At 47.3% G+C, this 26,319-nt stretch overlaps 1 protein-coding gene across 6 annotated transcripts; it reads right to left on the bottom strand.

Moving 5' to 3' along the window:
- Positions 1-101: 101 nt before the first annotated feature.
- Positions 102-25,580, bottom strand: tdrd7b (tudor domain containing 7 b). Of its 6 annotated transcripts, none has more exons than XM_035427024.1 (17): positions 25,413-25,580; positions 23,223-23,430; positions 22,865-23,009; positions 16,940-17,150; positions 13,412-13,494; positions 12,380-12,606; positions 11,347-11,918; positions 9,887-10,076; positions 9,353-9,464; positions 8,676-8,878; positions 7,901-8,035; positions 6,787-6,870; positions 6,192-6,326; positions 5,770-5,880; positions 2,359-3,023; positions 1,680-1,840; positions 102-1,043 (listed from the first exon to the last, which is right to left on the bottom strand). In XM_035427024.1, exons 2-17 carry the CDS (start codon positions 23,427-23,429, stop codon positions 823-825), a joined length of 3,462 nt encoding a protein of 1,153 aa, XP_035282915.1. In that variant the 5' UTR covers position 23,430; positions 25,413-25,580; the 3' UTR covers positions 102-822. The 6 variants fall into 6 exon arrangements, with proteins under 6 accessions (XP_035282915.1, XP_035282914.1, XP_035282912.1 ...); XM_035427023.1 differs by having other exon boundaries at positions 25,375-25,579; XM_035427021.1 differs by lacking the exon at positions 25,413-25,580 and adding an exon at positions 24,969-24,992.
- Between the last annotated feature and the right edge of the window lie 739 nt (positions 25,581-26,319).

The raw sequence follows: 26,319 nt of genomic DNA, 5'->3' as shown, positions 1-26,319 counted from the left end.
ATATTTGCAAAACATTGCATCTACAAAAAAAAAAAAAAATCCTAAATATTGCAGTTATTACAATATTGCATTTACTTAAATAAAAACGCAAGACAGCAGTGTATCAATAAAACGCACAAGACATTTGTTGCCAACTTTATTTCTATAGAATTTTATATATAGTGTATGCAGTAGGCCCGCAGTAAACCATACATTTTAATAAAACATCTGATTCAGCCAAATTTATACACATTAAATTCAGATCGAGAGTAAAACCTTTAAATACAACGCAGTTATTTTCTCACCACTGCTAAGAAACTAATCGGAGGTAAAAACGCCATCATTAAACAAACTATGCATATATTTCTCAAAATGAATTTTAAATATATCAGGGTGGTGGTGATTCTGTGAAAGTCAAGTTTTAGGACACTAACAAAAATAAATGAAAACCAAACATTAATCATTTGGAAAGGCGAATGGCTTCATTGTATTAAGCAAATAAAAATGTTTAGCTAGTTTTATATATACTTGTAAATCCTTAAATTAAAACAAGCAAAACATCTGTAAACTACGTTCAGTGCGGCTGCCGTTGTTTTTTCCGGACAGCTTTTTAAGTCGAGTCGACCTTTTTTTGTGAGCACCGACCGCGTGCCTATTATGACACCATTTGGTGGAGCAGCATATTGGTCGTTAAACGCCCGAAGCCTCCTACACAGCAATCCTCGAAGATTAGATTGTGAGGGTCATTATTATGTTAATACGTCAACACTGGTGGGCGGTGCCACCAAGACACCCGCAAACCACCGTTTTTTTTTTTTAGTTGTTGGGAGGAAAGCGGTTTTGCTAAGCTGCTTTGGTCAGCTCCTCGGTGAACTCGGACATGATGTCGTGCACCCAGATGTCCGTCTCTTCCCGTGAGGTGTCCACCAGGTACACCACCACTTTCCTATCCCAGGCCTGTGGACCCTCCTGCACCGACTCCACTTGCGCAACCAGTGGCTTCTTTTCCACATGGTTCCGGAAAACAATAGAAGCCTCCTCTGACCACTGCCTGGGCTTCAACCCTGCAAGGAGGGAGGAAAGGAGGGGAAAGAGGATGTCAGAGATCCCCCTTTTCAAACACAACTCCGAACAGAAAGACACAGAGACCCAAGAGACTTGTGTGACAAGTGATAGAAACAGCACCCCCAGTGCAGTGAACTAGAGTTTCAGTTATTCCAGGTTTTACTAGATACATGGTGAACATTTTGAGAAGAGAGCCCCCTGCTGGTGGATTATCCTGACTGCAGTTACTTGTATTAAGACCGAGTAATGACTCCCAAAGCTGAGCATTGAGTGTTCTACTTTACTTGAATATTAGGGATGAACCTGTGACATGAATTAATTAATTAATTAATAATTGAATTAATGACCCATTTGAGCCACAAATATATTTACAGTGAAACTTGGGAAGGTTTGTTGGTAATACTTTGCAGTAATTTTGGCTTTCAGCTCCAGAGATCCTTTTCAGTTGAACAAAAAACAGCTTTACCACAAATCGACCAGAAGAGGGCATACATACTGTTTATTCATTCAGCACAGTCTGTCCAACTGTCAGAAAAATGACAGTGCTTCTGAACAAATACCATGCAGATTTCCTGCAGTAAATCACAGGGCACACAGGTAAGCAATGGTACAGAGATGACCAATCAGACGCTTACCAGCGAGCTGTGCGGTGATGCCCTGGAATGGAAACTGCCGGAACTCCTGGACGAGGGGCCGCAGCAGGGTAATGCTGACCAGCTCGTGCTTCCCGTAGTCCAGCTCGTACACGGACACTAGCCCGTTATTCAGCACACACTTAACCAACACCCGGTGCCAGCTGAGAGAGGGAGAGAGAGGAAGAGGGAAGGAAAAGAGGGAGGGAGAAAGGGAGATAAAGAGAGGGAATTAGGGGGAGAGAGAGAGAGGGAGGGATGGAGGGAAGGTGGGAGAGTGGGAAAGGGAAAGAAAGAGAGAGAAAGAGGGAAAGATGGGGTGTTAGCACCATACCATACAGGGTCCAATGTTTCTCAAACTGTGGGTCAGTAACCCATCTGTGGATCCCTGAGAGGCCTAATAAACATTAAACTGACATTCAAACATACATCATTTACTATATGTGCTGCACAGGGTACATGCAGAGTTCCATATTTGAATATAGACTAAATTCTAATCACGTTTGGGAGTCACAGAACATGTATACTCTCATTTAGTGAATTGTAAGCAGAGCAAGGCTGGCAACCAGTGGTCCAGGGACCTGACACCCAGTGGCTCATGGGAAACTCAAAACATCACTTCTGGGTTTCTGAGATCAGACACGGTGTACGTGAGCGGCCACGCCCTCCCCTCCGCACTCACTCGTTCTCCACCTTGGCGGCGTAGATCTGGTTCTTCTCCACGTGGGCGGGCTGCTCGTCCATCTTGTTGTAGTAGAGGATCATCTCTCCCATGAGCACCGCCAGCTTGTACAGGTCCTGCCAGGGCTGCAGGACGAAGTGGCCCGGGTGGCAGGCCACAGACACGTACACGTCCATGTTCTGACCAGGAGGGGGCAGCGCCAGAGGAGGGGGCAGCAGGAGTGAGGCGGTGGGGCTCTGGGGCGGGGCGTCCCCGATTTCCGGGGGAGGGGAAAAGGGCTTTTTGAGAGATGGCCTTTTGGTGCTGGTGTTGGAGGTCGTGTTGTGGTTGGGGTCGGAGACGGCATTGGAGTTGGTGTTGGCGTTAGTGTCAGAGTTGGTGTTGTGGTTGGGCTTGGTGGTGGAGTTGTCATTGGTCTTGGTGGTGGAGTTGTGGTTGGGTTTGGTCTTGGAGGTGGTCTTGGAGTTGAGGTTGGGTTTGGTGTTGGAGTTGGGGTCGACCTTGGTCTTGGCAGGACTCCGGTTGCTAAGGAACACGTCCTTCTGGTGCTTCCACAGGTCTGAGTCGGCCAGCTGGTGGTTGACGCTGTGGTCCGCGTCGTGGAAGCTCTTGGAAGTGAACAGGTAGATATGGGCCAGCCGTTTGGCCTCGTCCAGCTTGGCTACCTGGATGGAGTGAATGGAACAGACCAGGCGTCAGCTTCAAGATGTTGTCTCTCCAACGCAAACACTCACTGTGACTGCCCTGCCACGTGTGAACGGGAGTAATACACCACAGAACACACATTCTCAACATTCCACACGCTGCAACTACTTAGCCAAAACTGATGAAGAAAAGTTACCATGTGGCCTTCATTATCATTTGACGAAAAGGTGCATATGTATTGGCAGATGAGAGCCGCCTTTTCTTCAGGAGCACCTTTCCCTGAGGAACACGCACTACCTTCACTGCAGAGTATCCAAAGGTGTTCTACTTTACTACTTTACACATTGCCGCTAAAAAGCAAAAGGTACATTTGCAGTTTCAAAAAAAAAAAAAAAAAAAAAAAAAAAAAAAACACTGTTCAGATCTATATTTTACAGTTTTTGAGAAAATGTCCAAGCATTGTTTTCTATGGTGGGACAGTAAAATTCCCATCAAAGGAAGGCCACTTCGTAAATTTAACAGTAAAAAACATGCTTTTTGAAGTGCAATAATTACATTTTCTTCAGCACGGACACACTTGCATATGCCCTTGGCATATAAATACCATTTACCAATGCCTACAGACAGAGGGCTTTATTTACTAACCAGTGTAAGTGTAAATGTAAGGACTGTGGAATGTGATTGTACTGGTCCAGGACTCATGTTCCCATGATTCACACCTCTGTGTTATCTCTCACACCCAGGAATGTTTGCTCTCTCTCTGATTGGCCCCTCGTGTTTACATATTCCTAAGAACATCTGTTTTTCTCCTTGCAGTCTTGTAATATCAACAACTGTGATGCGCCCGACTGCCTTTTAAACCAATCGCCCAGTGTCCAGGGCTGTCAGGCAGTAATTATACGATCGCCGGTCAAACAGGCCAACAGGACTGGCCAGAAGAGCTGAAGCACTCATCAGTCTTAGCTACGCAGAAGGGGCAAGAATAACTGGGGAGTCTGACGTCTGGCTTTCGGAATCCGCGCCAACCCTCTCACCCCTGGGAGCGCTGTTTCCCATTCCCAAGTGGGATGAGAAGCTAAAGGAGGGATGGGAGCAGCAGAGGCGGAAAGTCCAGGGGTCAGGTTAAAAGTCCTGCGACGTGTTTCTTCCATCAATAAACTCAGACAGCTGATTTCACTAATTAGTCCTACCTCCTGGCTGAAGAATTGTGCTAACCAGTAAATCCAGGCAATTGGAACAAAATACTGGGGAGGACTTCCTGAACCTGTATTTTCTACCTCTGATAACAGAACACAGCAAAGAGGAGGGTGAGGTTTATTACAGTAAACAGTGACCCTGCCTTGCCCATGTTAAAGTGGGCAGCATGACGTGCACAGCTACTGTTCAAGCACGGGTAAACAAGCACTACACCCTGCCTGCATATTACACAGGTAATGCAAACTGTGCAGGTATTATGACACTGTCTGCATGTTTGAGCACAGGCGATGCAAACCAAAAGTTGCAGGATGAAATCGGTTCGCAACAGCAGGTGCGCAGTACGTATGCACATAGCACTCTGTTGCGCAGCAATACTGGAGGAGATGTAGGCTACAGCTTAACGGTGTGTTGCTGAAGTGGTTAGTAGAACATCAATCCCTTTTTCAAACGTGTGAAAATGAAATGCAATTACTTATACACACTTAATTGCATTTGTGAAATATAGCCATAGTTTGCTTTGCAAGATAGTTGGCTAGTACCAGTTAAAGTTAGTAGCCATCCCTCAATCCGGTTGTTTAGCCTTCTGGCTCGCTAGCTAGTCATGCCTTGTGATAGCATAGCATCCTATTTAATGTTGGTAAAGGAGAGCCGTGTGAATCTTATGGCAGTGAGCCATGAGCCACTATCACAGGTTATAGTTAGCAAAACACTGAATTCCATTTGATACCTCCAGGTCAAGATGCAGAGGAAAAGCTTGTCATTCTTTTAAAAAAACAGCACAAATAACTGACATGAAAATCTCTAAATAAATATACAGTATTTACCCTAATATAAAGTGGGAGATTACTGAGCGACAAAAACTTATTTAGTGAAGTTTTAAAATAATCCCCCCAAAGTCTTTGAATATATGTGTCAAATTGCAGAAAATTGGGTCATTATTTTCTTTTTTTTTCTGGGGAAGGACCCCCATGCCCCCCGCTCTAATTGTGCCCCCCCCAGAATTTTGGCTTGCATGACGCCCCTGCCTGCCTGCATGTCTGTAATGCGACCTGCGCCGGTATTGTGACCCTGTCTGCATGTTTGTAATGCGACCTGTGCAGGTAGTGCGACCCTGTCTGCATGTCTGTAATGCGACCTGCACAGGTATTGTGACCCTGTCTGCATGTCGGTAATGCGACCTGCGCAGGTATTGTGACCCTGTCTGCATGTCGGTAATGCGACCTGCGCAGGTATTGTGACCCTGTCTGCAGGTTTGTAATGCGACCCGTGCAGGTACTGCGACCCTGTCTGCATGTCTGTAATGCAACCTGCGCAGGTATTGTGACCCTGTCTGCATGTCTGTAATGCGACCTGCGCAGGTATTGTGACCCTGTCTGCATGTTTGTAATGTGACCTGTGCAGGTATTGCGACCCAGTCTGCATGTCTGTAATGCGACCTGCGCAGGTATTGCGACCCTGTCTGCATGTCTGTAATGCGACCTGCGCAGGTGTTGCGACCCTGTCTGCATGTCTGTAATGCGACCTGCGCAGGTGTTGCGACCCTGCCCCCGTAGTCAGCGCAGTACTGGCCTTCATGCTGCACTCGGCGCAGCCGAGCGCCGCGTCTCTCAGCCGCTGCACCGCGTCCGCCGTCCAGGAGCCCACGTCCACGGGAACGTCCGCCAGACAGCACTTCACCGCCTGCGGAGCGGGACGGAGAGAGAGGAGAGCAGGACGGGCTGAGAGCCAGAGATAAAACACCACTGATGGCTATTGATTACTTAGGGCTGATTAACAGATTACTTAGGACTGGTTTTATTTTACTAAAACCAGGAGAGAGAGAGAGAGAGAGAGAGAGTGAGAGTTGTTTGCTTCCCTCAGTGCTGAAGACACATACATACACATACACACACACACACACACACACACACACACACACACACACACACACAGAACACCCTTCCAGCAGCCATTGGTGAGGTCAAACATTCTCTGTGAAGTGATTGGCCAACCTGGGCTGGGATGGACATAAGGTCACGCAGGAAAGGGGGCGGGACCTCCCTCAGCTCAATGACCTCTACGGAGGCGGGGATGCCCAGGTCCAGGAACTGGATGTCCAGCACACGGCTACCATGCAGGTTAGTGATCTAGGACAGGGGGAGTGGACCAGCGTTCATTGTCCAGCCTTGTATTCCCCTCCAAACTGTCTTACTCTAGCTTCCCTTTTCAAATCACAGTCTGATCTCTATCAGAAGCAAACATTACATTCATAGTAACATAAATAACACTTTAGCCATATAAATTAAATTTAAACCATGTATAGTCTAATGTATGAAATAAGACAAAACATGACAAACTGTCTTTTCCCTGTATCGACTGTTCTTGCAAATCTACACATTCAGTGCAATGTGGTATGCTATATGATGCATGCTGTGTTCTGTATGCTATGGGCTGTATGCTGTATGATGTATTCTGTACGTGGTATACTGTATGATGTAGGCTGTATGACATAGGCTGCACGATGTACGCTGTACGCTGTATAACGTACGCTGTATGCTGTATAATGTATGCCGTATTCAGTATACCAGCAGACGTCCATGTACTCACTTCCACACGAGCCCATTTGCCCTTGCACCGGGCCAGACAGCATTTCCCACAGAAGGGCTTGGAGACCAGGAACTCTGAGGTAACCTGCCAAACAGGAAATGACATCACAGATCAGCCATCTCTAGCCTCCCACACTAATAATGGCACAGTGCCGATTGTGGTATAGAACACAAGTAGGTATCAGATATTACTTCTATAGAATAAAGGTAGGTATCAGACTTCAGGTGCAAAAGAAGGACCATATTTTAAATCATATTTTATTGCAGTTAAAATCTTTTTTGTACATTTTACGATCCTTTGTGTACAGCCTCATTTGAATTTCAACAACAAATGTCCCTTTAGGACAATAAAGTGCATCTATTAAAAGTATCGCTCATAATAATTATTGTATAATTACAACATTTTTATTCTGCCACTTATTACAATTACTGCGATTATGAATCTTCTTCAAAGACTAAGGACATGATGTTGACCCATGGCATAGCCTGACTACAGGTTCAGCACCTGGGTCATCTGCGATAATCTCTGTGGGATTATGAGAGGTGTGTGCTAACCCCTGACAATCCACATTAATCCCCATCTGTCCATCCAGAGAAAGGACACAAAGTGGATCCCAACAATGCACCACACACTGACCAACTGACATACCCCATCAAGCACCGCACACTGACCAACTGACATTCCCCATCAAGCACCGCACACTGACCGACTGTCATACCCCAACAATGCACCACACACTGACCAACTGACATACCCCATCAAGCACCGCACACCGGCTGACTGACATACCTCATCAAGCACCGCACACTGACCGACTGCCATACCCCAACAATGCACCACACACTGACCAAACTGACATAGCCCATCAATAAAAACACACTGACCGACTGACATACTACACCAATCACAACACACTGACCGACTGACGTACTCCATTCATCAATCACCACACTGACCAACTAACATACCCCATGAATCATCACACACTGACACACTCCACAATCACCAAAACCCCAGGGACATGTTGTTGCCAATCAGCCAAGCATGCAGTAAATAACCCCCACCCCCCAGCACAAATGCAGGGCTGTGATTGGTGGGAATGACAGGAAGTCACCTGTGAGTGGAAGTAGGCATCGATCTTCTTCAGTGTCTCGTTAAGCTTGGCCTGGCCTCGCGATGGCAGCTGGCAGTAGATGGTCCCGTCCGAGCAGACGTTGGTCACACAGACGCCGGTGTAGGCACTGTTAACCTGGGAGAGGGAAGAACAACAGTATCCTCTGAAAACGGGTGACACTGAACATTCCAGAACCTTTCTCCTGAAAGAGCAGAAGACAAAATGTTTACATTTTTAAATATGTAGTTTTAGTATTTTAGTGACGCTCTTATCCTGAGCGACTTACAATAACACATACAAAAATATTTAGGCAACGAGCAGAGCTGATATCAAAGTCATTGGTGCCACACCTGATCGTAGTAGTTTATATATACTCACAATTTAAGATTAATGCCACAGAAGGTACAGGAAGGAGACTGAAAATTAGTAACTGAGGGTACAGTGTTAGTAAAGCCACAATAAACGTGCAGATATTAACAGCAGTTGAACTGAAATGCCATGTGTGTTTTCAGTCCGCAGCAGAACAAATACAATGAATCTGTTGTCTCGACTGGTAGAAGGAGGGGGGGGTAATTCTACTCTTTGATGGCCCACTGGAATCCTCCTCAGGGGACAGTACATGTCATGAGGATGCAAAGCAGAGAGGCCTGGCAGGGGCGTAACAGATTTGGAACAACACAGGGCAATCACAAAACACTGCAGCATTATAAAGCTGGGGGGGGCATTTATACACTCCGGGTGATGATGTCAGCAGGTTAGCCTGCTCAAACGGTACCTGCAGGGGACTGTCCAGAGACCGGTCCTGCAGGGCCTTCATGCAGGCGGCGTTGATGTTGACATCATCATCCTGCGACGTGTCATACAGCACCACCAGGGGTGTCTGGTCCCGCTCCAGGATCTCAGCCAATAGGATCTTCTCACAGGCCAGGGACTCGAGCCTCTTCAGCACCGCTGGCTCGCTGCAGAAAGGCTCCAGACCTAAAAACAGGTTCTCGTTGAGCATGAGGAAGGACCTTCAGGGTGCCAACACTGGCCTTGCTCAAACACAAGGACACATCACGTGTTGGGGGTTATTTATGAAGTGAATAATATTTACAGGGCACAACAACCACACAGCAACCTGAATAAGGTAGATTATTTCTAAGCTCTTACAAGTACCAACAGTGCTGTCTTCCTCCAACTTTGTTTTCTAGTTTTTCCTCAAAGTAAGGTCAATTTGCAGGACAAATATGGGACACTGCACAGGACAATTTTTGGCTGAAATACGGGGCTTCACAGCTAATACCAGGCTGTTGGAAACCCTAGAGGCAAGGCTTCTAAATTTGGAACCTCTTTTTTGAGAATGTGTCAGATTTGACCAGACACACTGGAGCATGCTGGTCACGCCCACTTCTTGTCCGCGAATGAAACTCCACGTTCTGCCCAATGTGAGGGGGACCCCGGGGAACGCACCAGCTAGTCTGCACTTAGCGGCCTGGAAGGGCAGCCTGCAGAACGTCTCGTGCAGTTCCAGAAGCTTTTCTTTGCTGACCAGCTCAGAAAAGCCGTGATCCACATAGTAAACCTGGAGAGAAACAAGAAGTGGTGAACATCACTCGTCAACATGGTGAACAAGAACGGGAAAGGGCCTCCAGGCAGTGACGGGGGAGTGAGGTTTTAGAGTGCCAAAAATGGGTGCGGCTTCCAAGAGCAACGGGTACATTTCAGAGCACCAAATGTTTGGAAATGTAGCTGTTTAGAATGAACTTCCCCCACAGATTGAACTTTCAAAGCACAACGGAATATTCCACCCTTTGAATGAGCCCAATGAGTGACTAATTGGAACCAATACCTTGTTTTGCTGTGGACAACAGCAACCTGTTGATTGGTTCAAACAGGTCAGTGATTGACAGCTCATGGTAGTCCCGCCCATTACAAGGTTCACAAACCCTCACTGCACCCTCACGACCAGCAGGTATTCAGATACAGCGAGAATCACGCCCGTACCTTGACCTTATCAGCCGCGACTTCGCACACTCGGGCCCGGAGAACCTCCTCCTCTTCCTCGTTCTTGACGGCGGCCAGCTGGCCGGGGGCCGGGGAGGGCAGGGCCTTGGGGGTGCCGCCCTGGCCGTAAAACTCCCACATCTGGTCTTCCAGAGCCTCCTGGGCCTGCGAGTACCCCTCTCCTATGTACCTGTAGGGGGCGCAGTGAACCAGGTGAGTCCCAGGTAAAAACCAGCGCAGTGCCTCTGAAACTTAGGCTGCATTCACACCAGATCAGGCAATGCGGCAAAAACGGCAGTCTTCCCATTCATTTAAATGGGGGTAGTGCGTTTAGGCTGTGGCAGTGGGGACCGCATGGGGTGCCGAAAAAAACGCAGCGGCCTGCGGCAAGAAAGTTGACCCAGAATCAACTTTTGCCGGAACGCAACCCGACGTCACGCTGCAGTGGCCAATCACGCAAGTTGTTTAAATTACCATGTAGCAGTCCGCTGTTTACCAAGAAACTGTCAGATGAATTACTGACGCGATTCATTTCCTAAGATTTGATTTTATGTTCCTCATCGTGATTTGACAGTACCGGGTAATGGGACGAGTACCGAAACAATAATTACTAGCTAAATATCAATTCCAAACGTCGGAATTAAGCTGTATAAAAGATTTGCTATTTAGCAATTCTTGCATGTTAGTTTATTGTACCCAGCACTATGGAGTTCATGGACCAAACGATGATACTCTCCCAGTTGTGTCCTCGCTTGGTTTATTTAGTGTACCCAGCTTCGACGTCTGCGTCTGGCTGGCAGTCTATGCTGCAAAATAATGATAGTAAGAAACTTCCTTTCCTTTCTTTTTTTGAGTTAGCGGACAGGAAATGGAGGGGGGGGGGGGTTAAAGTTCACAACATGACGTCACACAAATGGACCATGTAGTGACACGCTCACACCTCCGCACAACACCACGGCAAGGGGCCGCATTGCCTGATCGGGTGTGAATGCAGCCTTACTCCGGCAAACAGGGCCCAGTGTGGGGGAATGAGAAACACATCATCACTGCAAAAGGGTTTGCAGCCCCCAGGTCAGTTACAGGCCCTGATTAACTTTCTTGACGTAATTCAGAGGGGCAATTCACAACTAATTTTCAGACTTTCAGACCCTAAATGACTCAGAGGTCTCTATTCTGCTTTGTTCCTGCTGCCTGTGTCCCAGAGTGCCCAAGGCCGCGGCCTCTGTTTCAGATACTTATGGTCTGGGGGAGGAGGGGGGCCTCACTACTTCTTGATAAACGATTAAGGAAAAACCCCACGAACAATCACAAATCGGAAAGCCTGTCGAGGGATTCTAACGGGAACCTGTTGACCTGGTGCTCAGAGGAGAGGGCTAACAGCAGCAGTGCACCCAAAAGTTGGCCCAGAGGGGGCAAAGCAGGGGGTAGCAGGAGGAGGGGGGGGCGCTTTCGGGGCTTGCCTGAGTACGACGCTGCTGGTGCTCGAGGCCTCCAACACCAGCACGGAGGGGTACTCCGCCTCAGGGATTTGCAGGGGAGGCACCGATTGGGCGCCGGGCCGACGCCCCGCCTCTGGATCCGCCCGCTTGCGGGCCGGCTCCCCCCCGGCGGCCCGCGCGTACAGGATGGCCTTTTTGGGGTTGCCGGGCATGGGGTGGTCCACGGTGCAGACGTCGGCCAGCAGGCTCAGGTCCCGCAGGGCGTGCTCGGGGAGCTTGCGCTTGTAGGTGTCCAGGAAGAGTTTCGGCAGGGCGTGGGCCCACACCCCGTTGCTGTGCTTCTGCAGGAGCTCCCCCAGTTTGGCCTTGAGGTCGGGGGGCAGAGGCTGGGGGGGCTGAGGGCTGGGCGACGGGCAGGGAGAGGAGGGGGAGGAGGAGGAAGGGGAGGAGGAAGCGGAGGAGGAGGAGCAGGAGGCCGGCAGGGGCGGGGTTGGGGTGCGGGACTTCCTGCCAGGGGCGGAGGAAGGGCGGGGCGGGTCTTTAGAGGGGTACAGCAGGAGCTCTGAGGGGTTACTGCTGCACGGCTTCTCTACCTGCAATAATACAGGGTATTGCAGTCATACACAACAGATCAGTACAGTCTGTACACAGCTAACAGATCAGTACATTCTGTACACAGCTAACAGATCAGTACAGACTGTACACAGCTAACAGATCAGTACATTCTGTACACAGCTAACTGAGATCAGTAGTTTGTACGCAGCTAACAGAGATCTGTAGTTTGTACACAGCTAACAGAGATCAGTACAGTCTATACACAGGTAACAGAGATCAGTACAGTCTGTACACAGCTAACAAATCAGTACAGTCTGTACACCTAACAGACATTAGTACATTCTGTACACAGCTAACAGAGATCAGCACAGTCTGTACACAGCGACACAGCTAACAGACAGACAGATACAGACAGTCAGACAAACAGACAAACAGACACACACACACACACACACACACACACACACAGGCAGGATAAAGCATTAGCCTCAGTGCTCACTGTGCCTATGTGGGACCAGTGCTCCAGGTCTCTCAGAGCTTCCTGGGGAAACTCCTCTTTGTACAGCTCCCGGTACAGCTGGGGCAGCTTGGACACCCACAATCCATTGCTGTGCTTGTTGAGAACCTCTCTGATGCGGGTCTGGACCACCTGTGGGCTGTACCCGCTGCTGGGCTGCGCGCCTCTGGCCTTGGCGGGCGGGGCACTCTCGTTCAGGTTCGCGGGAGCTGGGAAAGAAAGAGTGCAGGACGTGTGCACAGGACAGGCCGCAAGAATTTAAAGGCTTGTTTCAAAGAGGAACGTTATTATTATCACGATCATCATCATAATTATCATCATCATCATCATCATTATTATTATTATTATCATCCAATTGATGTAGCAATTCAACAGAATGGTTAGAGGGCCATATTCAGATCATAAGAGATCACTTCTACAGGTCTGGTATGAGGAAGACACCCAGGGCCTTGGAATTAATGCCCTCATATGGACGGTGCAGTGCATCAAACAGCTGGTGATTTTAGTATAAAATGTGCTGCTTATGTTCAGCATGCTGTTAAGCCAGAGCCAGCACAGCCCAGTAGGACAACAGAGGCCACCCCTCTTCTGGGTAATCAGCGCTGAGCATTGAGGGTTTCCTGGAAACCCCACGACTTCTGTGGCTGTGCCACCTGGGGTCCTGGACCCAAAGGACCGAGTGGTGCTGGATCACGGTGCTGCAGGGAGATGTGCCCCGAAACAAAACAACAGCAACACCCATTCCGGCCCTCTGGTTAAAACATACGCCCCTGTGGAGAGGCCCCGATGTGCCACCCTCCAACATCCCGCCTACTGCAAATCTCTTCCTCTCCATCGCTCTCTCTCTCTGCATATCTCTCCTCTCTCCACCCCTCTCAATTTCCGCAGATCCATATTTATGCTCTACCACTCTCTTCTCTGTCTCCACACCTCTGTATCTCTGACCTCTCACACTCTACCACCCATCTCTCTCTCCGTCCGTCTCCCTGTCTGAGTCCTGTGGAGCGGACATACCTGCAGCCTGCTGCGGGTTCCTGGAGAGGTGAGTCTGCACTTCCTTCTGAAACCTGGAGGGCAGAGCCATCCTCTTCTCTGACCTGGAAAAAAACAAGAGCAGCGGCTCAGTCAGAGCTGATCTGGGATCAGCATCCTCTTCTCTGGCCTGGAAAACAACAAGAGCAGCGGCTCAGCCAGAGCTGATCTGGGATCAGAGCCTCTCAGGACTGGGGGGGTTAGAGAAATTTTACCCTTCTAATCCAGCTCTCATTTGTTTTTGGTGTTCCTGTTTTTCTGGGGGGCCTATCAATGAAACAGGGTCCCAGGAAATCCCATGACTGGAGTTCAGAGTTCTGAATTGTCTTTAATCATAGTTCAGTTGGCTTGGCCCCTGTGCCTAGTGTTTACCTCTGAATGAAATGCAGAAAAACAGGTTTGCCACCTTTCTCACTGCTCTGGCAAAGGCTGGCTCGTTCTCTCAAACACGACTGAGATTCATACATCTCAATGCAAATAAGCAGGTAATGCCATACAACACACAAACATCACAAGATCACTGGGTGCAATTTATATACACGCACGCAAACGCGGAAATACATAAACACAAGCAGACGCATGCACCAACAGAACACACTGTAAGAAGTCTGTCTCTGATGCCAATGTGTCTGCTGGCCACACATTCCCTTGATCTTATCATTATCACAATACAGTTGGTAGAATGGTAGAATAGCGACCAGGAGTGAGAGATTGGGAACCATTCAAGTCAACAGACGTGCTAATTCAATCACAACAGGACGGCCAATACACTATGGCCTAATTGATAGGTGTTACAAGGACCGACTACATCCGTCTTGGTATGTGTATTCAACACTACTGATCAAAGCTTCGAAAACAAATAAGAAGCAGCCTCTGGAAAGGTTCGTGGTTTAGTCTGACTCTGCTGAATCCAAGGTGTCATTCGTGCGCTTTGTCACTGCCGGTATTGGAAATAAACTTCGTACTTTTTCATCACGTTCGAGAGACGTCCTTTTTTCCTTACAACACACACACACGCACACGCACACACACACACCCTTACGGAAATATATTCCTCGGGAATGGGCAGACGTCGCCATAGCAGCTGCGGCGTGCGTCGACCTCACCGCCCATTCTCAGTCCGTGCCGAGCCGAGACTCCACAGACTCGCACCTCCCACTGGTCTAAAACAAAAGCACGGAGAGTGCATGCGCTGCCGCAGCTAGCGGAGCTAACCAAAGAGCTCCAGACCCATTTACTATTTGCCCTCCACAGCCCGTTACCGACAGAGCGACGGTCGCTGGGCCGTACCACCGGGCCCTCCCCCTGAACTGAGGACCGCGTTACGCACAGACGCCTCATCGTCAGTCGCGGTACGCAGCCAGCCCCTGCAGCGTAGAACGTGTACCAGCCCTCTCGTTTATTCATCTCTCTATTTACTAACTTTACCAATACTCATCTTATTTCACGCACACGGCCTTTCATCGCGGTGTTGTTTCTGTTATTATTTTTCCTTTTTATTCTCTGTTTTTTTTTTTTTACTATTTCATAAATGCACATGCTCATCTGTGAAGCACTTTGCAAACCACTGTGTGAAAAGTGCAATGTAAATAAAGTCATTAATTTAGGCAATTTCGGGCTGATGAGATACACTTTCAGAAACGAGACACGCACAGCTGCACCGTTCAGCACTTCTGCACTTCCCATTATACAGAACGAAGGCTCTATGGTAAGTGTGCCCATGGGTACCGGAACACAGTAACACTGGCACTATGGTTCCCACACGACCGGTAACTACCAGACTGAATCGCAATGCAGAACTTGGTGCCGTATGCCTTCACCAGCTAACGTTACACTCGCTCTGTCGCTCAGTGACGGCAGGTACCGTTAGCAAGCTAGCAAACGTTAAACTCAGTCAAAATGGCAAAAACGAAGTTATAAGTATAAAGAATATCATGAGTATGAAGTATAATAAAAAAAAAACAAATTGTTCAATTTCTTTGCCTTTCCAATAAAAAACATGCCCTTTTGTCATGGGTTGCTCTTTATTTTAACCCTTTAAGGTGTAAGATCATTCTAATGCAGTAACATTCTAATGCTGATGTAACAATCACTACCGGTACTTGAAAGCAATGGCGTTCTAGAACAGCAGCTTAGAATTTTGAAAGAACATTCCAAAAAACCTACTCTTCAAGGGGTTAAAGAAGGTGCTGGTTCAAGAACCCTTTAGGCACTGGCACCGGTTTAAAAGTATCGTTTTAGCTTTACAGTGTTGGCAAACTCTAAACAAAACCTATCCTAACTATGCACCAGCATATTATATAATATAATATAATATGAGTCTTGATGGTTAATTTTCCAAAGTTAATCTTAGGCAATTATGAAAATCCTACCTCAGAGTAATGAATCAATTTGTCACCTATCACTGCTAACTCTAATGAGCCTGGAACCTGAAATGCCAGCAGTTTGCAGAAGCAAGGAGCTTCATCAACCTCCAGCACACCTTAGCATTCCTTTCAAATTAGCAATGAGCTGCAATACTGAGAGATACAGATATTCCTATTGAAAGTAATTAATATTGCACATTCAGTAAAAAAAACTAAAAATACTAGTCAGATCAGATCTCAGACAGCTAATGCTTTAATTTGCTGTGTCATGCTTTGGCAAATTAGTCCACTCGAAAGAGGTCACATTCACACAATTGGTAAATTGATCAATGTCGTCCTAACTATTGAAAGAAAGGTCAGGTTATTGAATGTACACCATTTCTGGAAAACGAGGAGCTCAAACACAAAGCAAACGGTGATAAGCCAAGCCTGCATTGTGCTACAATTTACTTCAGCACAAAATGAACAACCTTAATCAAATAAGAGATTGCGTGAAACCAAAACTGGAACACACCGCAGTACTCCAGGACTAGCACTAAGAAGACCTGTGTCAGTGATTCAGACTCTTAAAATATAGGAGCACCAATCAGACTCTGGCCCGACAGGTCACTAAGTCACGCCCCTACACAGCTCCACCCAATCAGGACGAATCCCTGCTGTACACCTGTTCCACCTGCGCATCATTCCTAGCGTCGCGTCCGGTCTGAAGCTGGACAGCGAGCCAAACGCCCCCCGGCACAGTAAGCGCTGAGCGCCGCGCTTTCGACGCCAGGCCGGGGGAATCTGCCTGCCCGAAAGCTCCGCTAGCCGCGGCCAATGTGCTGATTCACTCTGTTGAATAAAGGAGGGATTACAGAACAGGGCTTCACATATTCCCCGACAGGGCAGGGCAGGGTTACCCATTGTGTTCCCCTCTCCCCCCACCCCTTGTTTCCTGGGGAGGGGGGGGAGAGTGTCTGGATAATACAGAAAGCTGGTTGGTGATGTCAGCAGTTTTTTTCTGGGTGGAGTGGGGGGGGGAAGAAACTGGCAGCTCTGGTGCTGGCATGGCATGCTGAGTAAGCAAAACACACACGCGCGGGCACGAACGCACGCACAGATGCTAATACACAGTGGCGCTGGACTGCAATTGGTCGGCACTCACCTGTCGGTAGGCGCAGGGGGTTTCCTCGTCTGTGTGGCAGGGGCTCTGTTCTGGGGGGGTGTGGCTACCCTCCCGTTAGGCTGGCTGTCTCTCCCGCTGGCCTGCCGGTGGTCTCCCACTCCTCCGGAGCGCCCCCCAACGGGAATCTGTGCCCCGCCTCGGCTGGAACGGCCTGTGTGGTCCGGCTGCCTCAGTGACGTCCTGGGCTTAGCTGCAGGTTCGAGAGTTAAGGGGGGGGGGGGGGGGATGAGCACATATACTTACTGGATACCTGCGAGTAACTGTGTGAAGGACAGTGAAACGTACAGAGCCTGACAGACGGCCCAGAGTATTCCTTATCGTTGGGTAGACGATACCCTGCTGTTGGGTAGAGTATGCCCTGTTGCTGGTAGATGATGCCCTGCTATTGGGTAGAGGATGCCCTATTGTTGGGTAGAGTATGCCCTGTTGTTGGGTAGAGTATGTTCAATTTCTGGGAGGAGGATGCCCTGCTGTTGGGTAAAGTATACCCTGTAGTTGGGTAGAACAATGCACGCACACACACACACACACACACTAGCTTATGTGGACCACAGACACATATATAAATATAAGACACTCATACATGTGTATATAGTCAAGATATCATGAATTCATAAACACCATGGCTGACCAAATTTACAAATAGTTTTCACTGATATCAAACCATCTGATATTACTGATATCAAAATGGCAGAAAACATATATCAAACTGCCATACCTATTGAAGTCACTGATTTGAAACTATCAAATCAGTGACTTCAACTATCAAGCAACTCATATCAAACAATCAACCCAACCGATATCACCAATATTGAACTGAATCAGACCAACTGATATCACTGATATCAAACTAAGAGTTCACTCAGAAAAACTCTGTATGACAATACAGCAAATAAAACCAAATTACTTTCCTTTGCCAGCAGGAGCAACAGGGACATTTTCCAAGAGGAACCATCCTTGTTTATGGACTGCACAGCCAATAAAGAAAAGCACTTCCATCAGAGAGCGGCGGTGTGAGGACCGGGTGGCTAACGGGTTGTTGCTGCGTTACGAGGGCCCGCAGGCTGCGTTTCTAATTAACGGGCCCGGGCCTTTCTCACCGCCATTTAAGCGCCGTGCAATCCCCCGTCTTTTTCTCCGTTAAGCACGCCGTTCATCACATCCCATGCCGCTACTCTACTCCCGCCGAACCGTTACCCTAAGCGCTAACGAGCCAAAGCCAAAATAAGCACGCGTTCTGGGAGCTCATCGGCGATGATGTCACCACACCTCCTCTGGAGGGTGTGAACACGGTGACAGCCGCTGTAGAGGAAGCGAGATGAAAAACTGACACTCACTGTGTGGGTATGTGCAGCCAGCCAGCAGGCTAGAGATAACGGCATTATTAAAAACACAAAAGCTTTCCCTTTTCCTACTCCTAGGCCTGCGTGGCTGCCAGCCTCACTCAAAATATCCGCGTCTTCTGGATATTTGGGCAGCCTTTGCAGCCATGAGAGGGAGCTGGGGGCAGACAGAGACGGGATGGGGTGCGCCCAGGCCCCCTTGTGGGCAGGTAGGCACAGACGTCTCTCAGAGACCTAGCTGTTTGACACAGCGTTAGCTCCCATCTCAGGACAATAGCTTATGCATTTACAACAAGCTAAACAGACAGTCTTATCCAGAGCAACTGACAAATACATTAATGCTTAGGCAATCAGTTTTGGGGACCCATAGCAGCCAGTTACATAAACATGCAATAATACATAAACCTAGAATAAAACAAAAACCAACAGTATATAGTTGAGTGCCATAACTGGTACAGGAACTAGACTGAGAATGTAGTGATTTAAAGCAAAACTTCTGCCACTCCAGAGGAGGATACCAGATGCCCCCAAAAGTGCAGAATCGCCTTCTCTAGGTTCTTCTAGGTTTGTGCCAGCAATTATTTCAAGGCCACCCACAAAAGCATACAAAAGCCTTTTTTTTGATAGCTGGCCAAAATGATTAACCATGGGCCAGCTTCACAGACAAAGATTAAGTCTAGTCCTAGACTTAATTCAATTCTGAATAGAGATTCACAGTACAAATTTAATCTGTGTCTGTGAAACCAGCCCTAAGTCAATTATTTGTTTCCTTTTGACAAGTGTCTGTCGACAGGTCCCAGAAAGGTGAGTACTCAGTCACTTACAAGACATCATACCATTCACTCAATCTTTAACACAACGTTATAACTTCACTCAATCACTTATACGTCATCGTACCTTCCCTCAATAACATGACATCATAACTTCACCCAATCACTTACATGACACCGTACCTTCCCTCAATAACATGACATCATACCTTTCTGCCCACGCATCACAACCGCCTCTCTCCCTCCGAGGACCGGAACAGCCGAATTCCCCTTATCTGAGAATCGGCAGCCCTGCGCCCTGGCTCTGAATTCCCCCCCCGTCTGAGCTACGGAGCCGAGCTAGCGCTCTCCCTCTGTCTGTACCCCGGAGCTCTGAACCGCCGGTGTCCGAGCCACAGAGCGCAGCTCTCCTCCTCCTGTCGCCACGGTAATGAACGCGGAGCACCTGCCAGCAGCGGCTCTCATCCTGGCAGACTACAGACAGGGCGGCGGGGGTGGGGGGGTGGGGAGGGGGAGGGGGGTGCAGGAGAGTCGACGGAAGGGCGATGACCAAGCCACCGTCTCGCTAAAATGCAGACGATATGCTTCTGATCGGAGAGAGACAGAGAGATGAGGGAGAGAGAAAGAGTGAGAGAAAGAGAGAAATGGGTGAGAGAAAGGTGGGGGAGAGAGAGACAGAGAGATAGATGAGGAGAGAAAGAGATGGGGCGAGGGAGAGAGAAAGCGAGACAGATGGGGGAGAGAGAGATGGAAAGAGCGGGAGAGAGAGCGAGATGGGGGAGAGAGAAAGCGGAACAGAGGGAGGAAGAGGGAGGGGGCGTTCGCTTGGGAAGTGCTGGGGAGACACTGAGGCGTAATCACGTCTCTCTCACAGGCCAAGGCTAATAGAGATCGGCACGTTTCTGCTGCATCATAATAAAGGAAATATGCTGCCCCCCCCTCAAGCCCAAGAGTGGGTGACTCCTGCTAACATCAGCCAGACAGAGAGCTTTGATACAGACCATCTGTTCTCATACTGGGACTTCATGTGCTCAATATCCAATGTCTAATTCTTTAGAGACAAAGAAATAGGCCACGTTCCCTAACTGTTAGTTCTACATGAACACACACACACACACACCCACACAAAAAGCTATACATACCACAGAGGCACAATTTGTAGTTGCAATGAGTAGTTGCCTTGCTACTCTATAAAGCGTCTTTGTGTCATTTCTCTATACAAAGCGCAACGCAAATAAAGTGAACTGAATTGAATTTGTTACGCTGTTTTATACAGATTACCATTTCTTTCATCTTGATTGTGTATTGACCTTTGACCTGAGCACAGAAGATGACTGGTCAGACTTGAAGACATAGCAGCAGATGTTTGGCAAAAGTATGAAGGCACTGTAATGCCTGGCAACATTTCAAGTCTCCTTCACCTGTGGGATCTGAGTTCATCCACATTCAGGGAACAGAGATCAAAGGCTGTCATTTTATTTAAGAAAGATAACTCGTTCTTGGTTCACAGGTGATCGGAGTTAAAACATGTATATGAAGCATATACTGGAATTACATTTACATGTCCATCCATTCATCACTCTACCCGCTTATCCTGATCAGGGTCACACGGGGTGCTGGAGCCTATCCCAGCATGCAATGAGCAAAGAAACTCATGTGGACACAGGGAGAACACGCAAATTCTACATAGAAAGGCCCAGGCCGGGATCCGAACCCAGGACCTCCTTGCTGTGAGGCGACAGTGCTACCCACTGCACCACTGTGCCGCCCTACATTTAGATGTGTTAACTAATACAATAACTAATAAATAATATCCACTGTAGTCTGGATAGAAGGAGCCTGGGAGTGTTCAATGAGTTCTGCCCAAGCTTTCTCTCAGAAGTAAAAAATTCTAACCTTATTTGGGATTCAGCCACTTCAAAATCCACATCAAAATAATGTCAGCACTCAACATTTTTCAGTAAAGATGAGACTAGCAATTACTGCATGTCAAACTGCCTTCATCAATGAAACATCTTTATCGAGGAAAATCATAGCTTTTACGGAAGCACTTAACGAAAATTATTCTGATCTGCAACCCCTCCGATTTGAATCGACAGGCTAATAACAAGACCGTGAATCACTCTGTTTTTTTTAAAAAACAATTTAACAATCCAGAAATTCTATGGGGTGATATTAAACAAGATGACCGCGGAGTTCGGTGATCAGACTACATTAAGGAGCCAGCCGAAAATGGGCTGCCATCTAATCAGTGCACTCTGGGCCTTATCATTAACTATAACGAGCATGAAGAGGCCATTAGAGCACGGGGGAAAAGCCAAGACTGCCGCGGTGTCAGCACGGCTGATTGTATTATACTCTTGGGTTTGCTAAAAGCGCAGCCTATTACTGCTAAACGGCCCGCGCGCGGAACGCCCAGCCTGGCTGAACGAATCGGGGGGAGCCCACTGTAAAACACCAGCCACGTCGAGCGAAGAGAAACCCTAACTCAATTTAGCGCCGTCCGTAACCGAATCGATTCCGCACTCGCCGCCGCCGCCGCGCACACGGACAGAGCGCGAACACGTGGCGGAATTCCACTCCAGCGCTGCGCAATTCCAGTGGAACGTTCCAGGCCGGAAGCGCGTAGTCCTCCTATCCCTTTGCTCATTCGGTGCTGATTTCCTCTCGCGCAAAAACTCCCAGGAACACCCGGGCCAGGTGAAGGCGCTGGGAAAGGCAGGATTGAGCTCCAGCGCGGCACACGGCTAGTTTCTGCGCAGGGAGCCCCAAGCCGAGTCAGCTCCAATCAGTTCCTACTCACATTTCACACCATCCAATCGTATTCCACCTGCATTACAAATTGTCCAATCATGTTCCAGCTGCATTTCCCACACGAATCAATCATGTTCACTTTATACCTGCATCCTACACAATCTGGATAGCTAATGAGATGAGACTCAGGGCAATGCCTTTGTCATACAGGAATCTGATCCAATGGAAAACGAACTGGTGGATCACATTTCAATAAAGAAATGAAACCCCCAGTATGGAAAAATGACCCATGTATTGTAATCTACGTTTTTGTGATTGGGGTAAATTTTCCATAGCATACAAACCATTGTAGGTTATGAAATTGAAGAAACTCTCACATCATCAGTGGGGTCCCTTTTCCATGAGTTCACTTTTCTATCTGACACCAGGTGCATCCCAATACTCAAAAAATGTTTCCACCTTTCCTCCACTACCACCTCATCGCCCCCGTGCTCCAGAAACCAATCTTTGTGTCCTCCCTGCCTCCAGCATCCCAATATCAGAGGAGCCATGCGAAACGGCTTCAAAGTCAGGTCCTCGCCTCCTTCCAGCAAAGGACATATCGACGTATCCAACCACAGAAGTCTTTTCACATTTCTGGGTGACATCATCATACTAACACAGAGGTTTAAAGATCATCCCACAGTATCTGACACTATCCAAACGTAAGAAAGTGGAGAACTTGAACTTCCCAATTATGCAAAATATTTAGCCAAATTTCTTGGTGGTTCAGTTATCACACATAGCATCCTACCCGAAGGCTAGATTGCCTACAACGGATAACAAAATGTCAGTTTTTTTTGTGGTTCATATCCTACAGACAAATTCTGCAATTTAAGGAAGCAGGTTTATTTATTTGCTTGTCCATGAATGTTGCTTAAACAAACATGACTCTAAACATAAATAAGCATGGTAGCTAACATTATTTCAGTTTGTGAATATGCACAGATTTTTCAACTGTTTCCCTGAGGGGGCGGGGCTCCACTCCTCAGACCTACCATTCAGCATGGAAGGAGTGGGTGGCTTAACCCTCATTTGGCAGTTGACCAGCTGGGGACGGCCAGTCTTCTTGGACGAGCGCTGACGAGCCACGAGCTGGGCGATGTGCTCCGTCTCCTTGCAAACTGTGGCAAAGCAGATAACCTGCAACAGAGGGGAGGGAGGAATTAGGCTCCATTACGGCTCAAATCGACAAATCGCAGTCACCACACTACAACACCCGTCTACTGTTGTGGAGTTAAGCCTACCACTACGGCCAAATGGCAGGCTTGAGGTGCCGATGGTGAAAGCTAACCGAGGCTTAGCCCAGACTGAGGCCTAGTGAGGAGGTGAGGGGGGGCGGGGCGATCTCCTCACCTCTCCCCTTGCTGTGCGCTCCATCCTGACCACAGAGGGCAGGCTCTGGAGGAAGGCGTCCAGGGAAGTGAAGCCCATTTGTTTGCAGGGGATGAAGTCTCCGGTCAGGTCCTTGAAGTCTGCCTGCAGCTGGGCCAGTGACACCCCATTCTTGTTGGACTGCAGAACGGCCCGCAGCATCTTTTTCACAAGCTCCACTTCCGACATCCTGCCGAATCAGAGAGGGGACCAGGAGAAGCAGTCAGCATACAGCAAAATTCAGGCCTAGCGTACACACACAAGTGCATGCATGCAAACACCTCAGAGTAGAGCCAGTCCTATTACTAATGTGGTTTACCATTTTGATAATAAGCTAACATTATTGTTCTCTATTTAATGATAGAGACCAGCAATGGTCACTGTTATTGCCAGGAAAACCTTAAGTCATGTTGAGGCTGAATCAGTTTTAAAATGTATATTATACCATTCTTTTTTGGTGGCAGAACACTTCCTTATGCCGTCGCGATATGTCTAAATACAGTCAAAACAAAACGTAATTCATTTTTTAATTCCTATAAGTTCTTTAATGCGAAATACCCTCTCGCCATAGACCTCTACAATTCAACCAGTTCAGGGGAGCTAGCCTACACCGAAACCAAAAATCCCATCACAGATGGACACCATTAACGGTAAACGACGGTTTCAGCCTAAAAAATCGTCGCTAAAGCCAAGGCGATGTTTTGTGAACCCTAAAAGAAGCCGTCGTGACAGAATGTGAGTAGCTCTCAACTTTAGCAAGATCATCTAACGTTAACTGATAGGTCGATTGCATCTTATTTCCTTCTACTGTAAGTAAACATTACATTTATTTAATTTAAAAAATACTTTTGGGTCTTTAAACTTTCTGCTTCATCACCACACCATATTTTTCAAGGAGACCCTCCATAGATAAGAGCGCGATATAGGCTAAATGTTCCAGTTTTCTTTTAAACGACTAGAAACCTAAGTGGATTTCTTTTCTCAATTATATTACTCAAATAGCCACATTAAAATATGCTTACCTCTGATTTTTAAAGAAGACTTCAACGAAATTTTTATTTCTGATTCGCCAACCTGAATTTCCCCACACTAACGCAAAAATAACAACTACGGCATGTAAGTCAGCTGAATTTTACTAGTTCAGTTAAACGTTTGCTAACATAACACCTGCTACTCAGAATTTTTGCCAACTGAGAGAGTCGAGTTCCTCGAATTGGGAGCATTTTCAGTTTCGATTACAAATTTACAGAGATTAGCATATAGTACATTATTAAGAGTGTATTAAAGCTAGGTAGCGCCGGCTACACTGTGAATTGCCTTGTAACCGAATTGAAGAATTACCTTAGGCTTGCTGAATTAGAATATTTATATCCTAATATAGGATATTGCACGAGTGACATTTAAGTATCGTTTACGGGCACACTCATCACACACCCTTAGATTGAGCGAAACATGGCAAACACTGACCGGCTATTGTAGCTAGCTAGCACGCTAGCCAGTATACACAGCCCGTAACTACTTTCGGAAAGGTGATGTAATGCAATGTTACCAAGCGGCTAAATTAGCTCGACAATGCCCAAATCCGCCTAAGCAGCGAGTATAGTGATGATAACTGCAAAAGTATTTTACTAATTTATTCGTCCTACTAATAAACTAAAATAAAAAAGACGAACAATGATGCACCTCTCAAATCGAGACATTAGTTAACCAGTAAGTACAAACACGGACATTATTCCAGCAGCAACATTGTGCTCGATCTGTCCTCTCATGATCCGCTCAGTGCCATTAGGTCACACCCGACACATTACTCAGGATCATTCTGGAAGTTAAGATGGACATTGTCATTACGAAGATAATGAATTTAAACTGCAAAAAGTGTTTAATGCAAAACATAACGAAAGCTTATTTCGTAGCCGACTGTCAAGGATACCGACATTACCCAAACAGTAAGCGACATAGCTCACGAGTACTGGATTCGCTGCTGTGGCTTTTGCCAGATTACAGCGACATTCGTCTGTGAACTCGCAAAACCAAATTACTCTTGCAACGAAGATAGCAAAATAGTAGCATCGCTTATAACCAGTCAGCTTTGTACAGCTATCATAGTCGGGTTTTATTATTTGGGTATTCTTACCTGCCTGGGATGTGGGATGGCAAACCTGATGAACTTACTATTTGCCTGTGATATTATATTGGGCTCCTGTTGCCTGTCGGTGTTCCTCACTCCGGCGGCGCGTCTCTGACACTCTCCCAAAGGCTTCTGCTCGCCTGTGTTACTGGCGCTGCGATTGGCCAGACCGCGTCGAGCCTTCTTAATTAGCCAACCGGGAAAGAGCGCAGGCGCCACGGCAGACTAGCCACTGCGGCACTCAACATCTGCGAGCTCGCTCATAGCGGCAGCCCAAAGGTTTGAGAGGACAAGACTTTCCCAAATAGTGTGCCTTTATGACAAAACCTTTGGACGTCATGGGTTACGATGCATAGGATATGCATGCACTGTCCCGGCAGACCTCTGCTAAATTTGGTAATGAGAACCACTTGCCTACGGACGAGAGCATTTTGTATGAATTTGTTTTGTTTAATTACATGCATATAACAAAAGTAAGCACTCTTGATGAAGTGTAGACACAAAGATGCAGCCTTGCAATCATCTGAAATTCTCATATTAGACATGAAAACCAAATTCCTTCATAACCTACAGATATCGTATCATTATACATACAAAATATACTCTACTGCAACATTTATACCTCTATGTTCTATCCTATATGAAAGTTTTAAATATAGGCTGTGCAGTCTTTTCTTACCCGTGGCAGTGCAAGTAAGCATGGGGGGTGGAAATATCAAAGGTGTAAAGCGATCTTTTCATTTCCACTTTTCTTGGAATTCTTCACTTTAAACAATTCCCTACTCCCTTAATGGACACCGATAGAACGCGCCACGTCAAAAAATCATCGTTTAAGAGTTTTGCAGTTCCGTTATTATTCAACGGCGCAGGCGTGGCGTGGTTCTGACAAGATTAGTAACGTCGAAAGCTTTTAAAATAATGCATATTGGAAAGAAACCAAGAGGAGGCATT

Source organism: Anguilla anguilla, chromosome 7, assembly GCF_013347855.1.
Source record: "Anguilla anguilla isolate fAngAng1 chromosome 7, fAngAng1.pri, whole genome shotgun sequence".
Lineage (NCBI taxonomy): Eukaryota > Metazoa > Chordata > Actinopteri > Anguilliformes > Anguillidae > Anguilla > Anguilla anguilla.
This window is presented reverse-complemented; position numbering and strand designations above follow the sequence as displayed.

Bases quoted from the DNA above. Each gene is read 5' to 3' on its own strand.
- tdrd7b (XM_035427020.1), bottom strand. From the start codon at position 24,640: ATGTCACTCGTGCAATATCCTATATTAGGATATAAATATTCTAATTCA. The intron at 13,495-16,939 runs GTGAGTGCCGAC...GTTTTTTTCCAG, and splicing joins CCCCCTGCGCCTACCGACAG to GTCAGAGAAGAGGATGGCTC. The intron at 8,036-8,675 runs GTACCGTTTGAG...TCCCTCTCCCAG, and splicing joins CTCTGGACAGTCCCCTGCAG to GTTAACAGTGCCTACACCGG.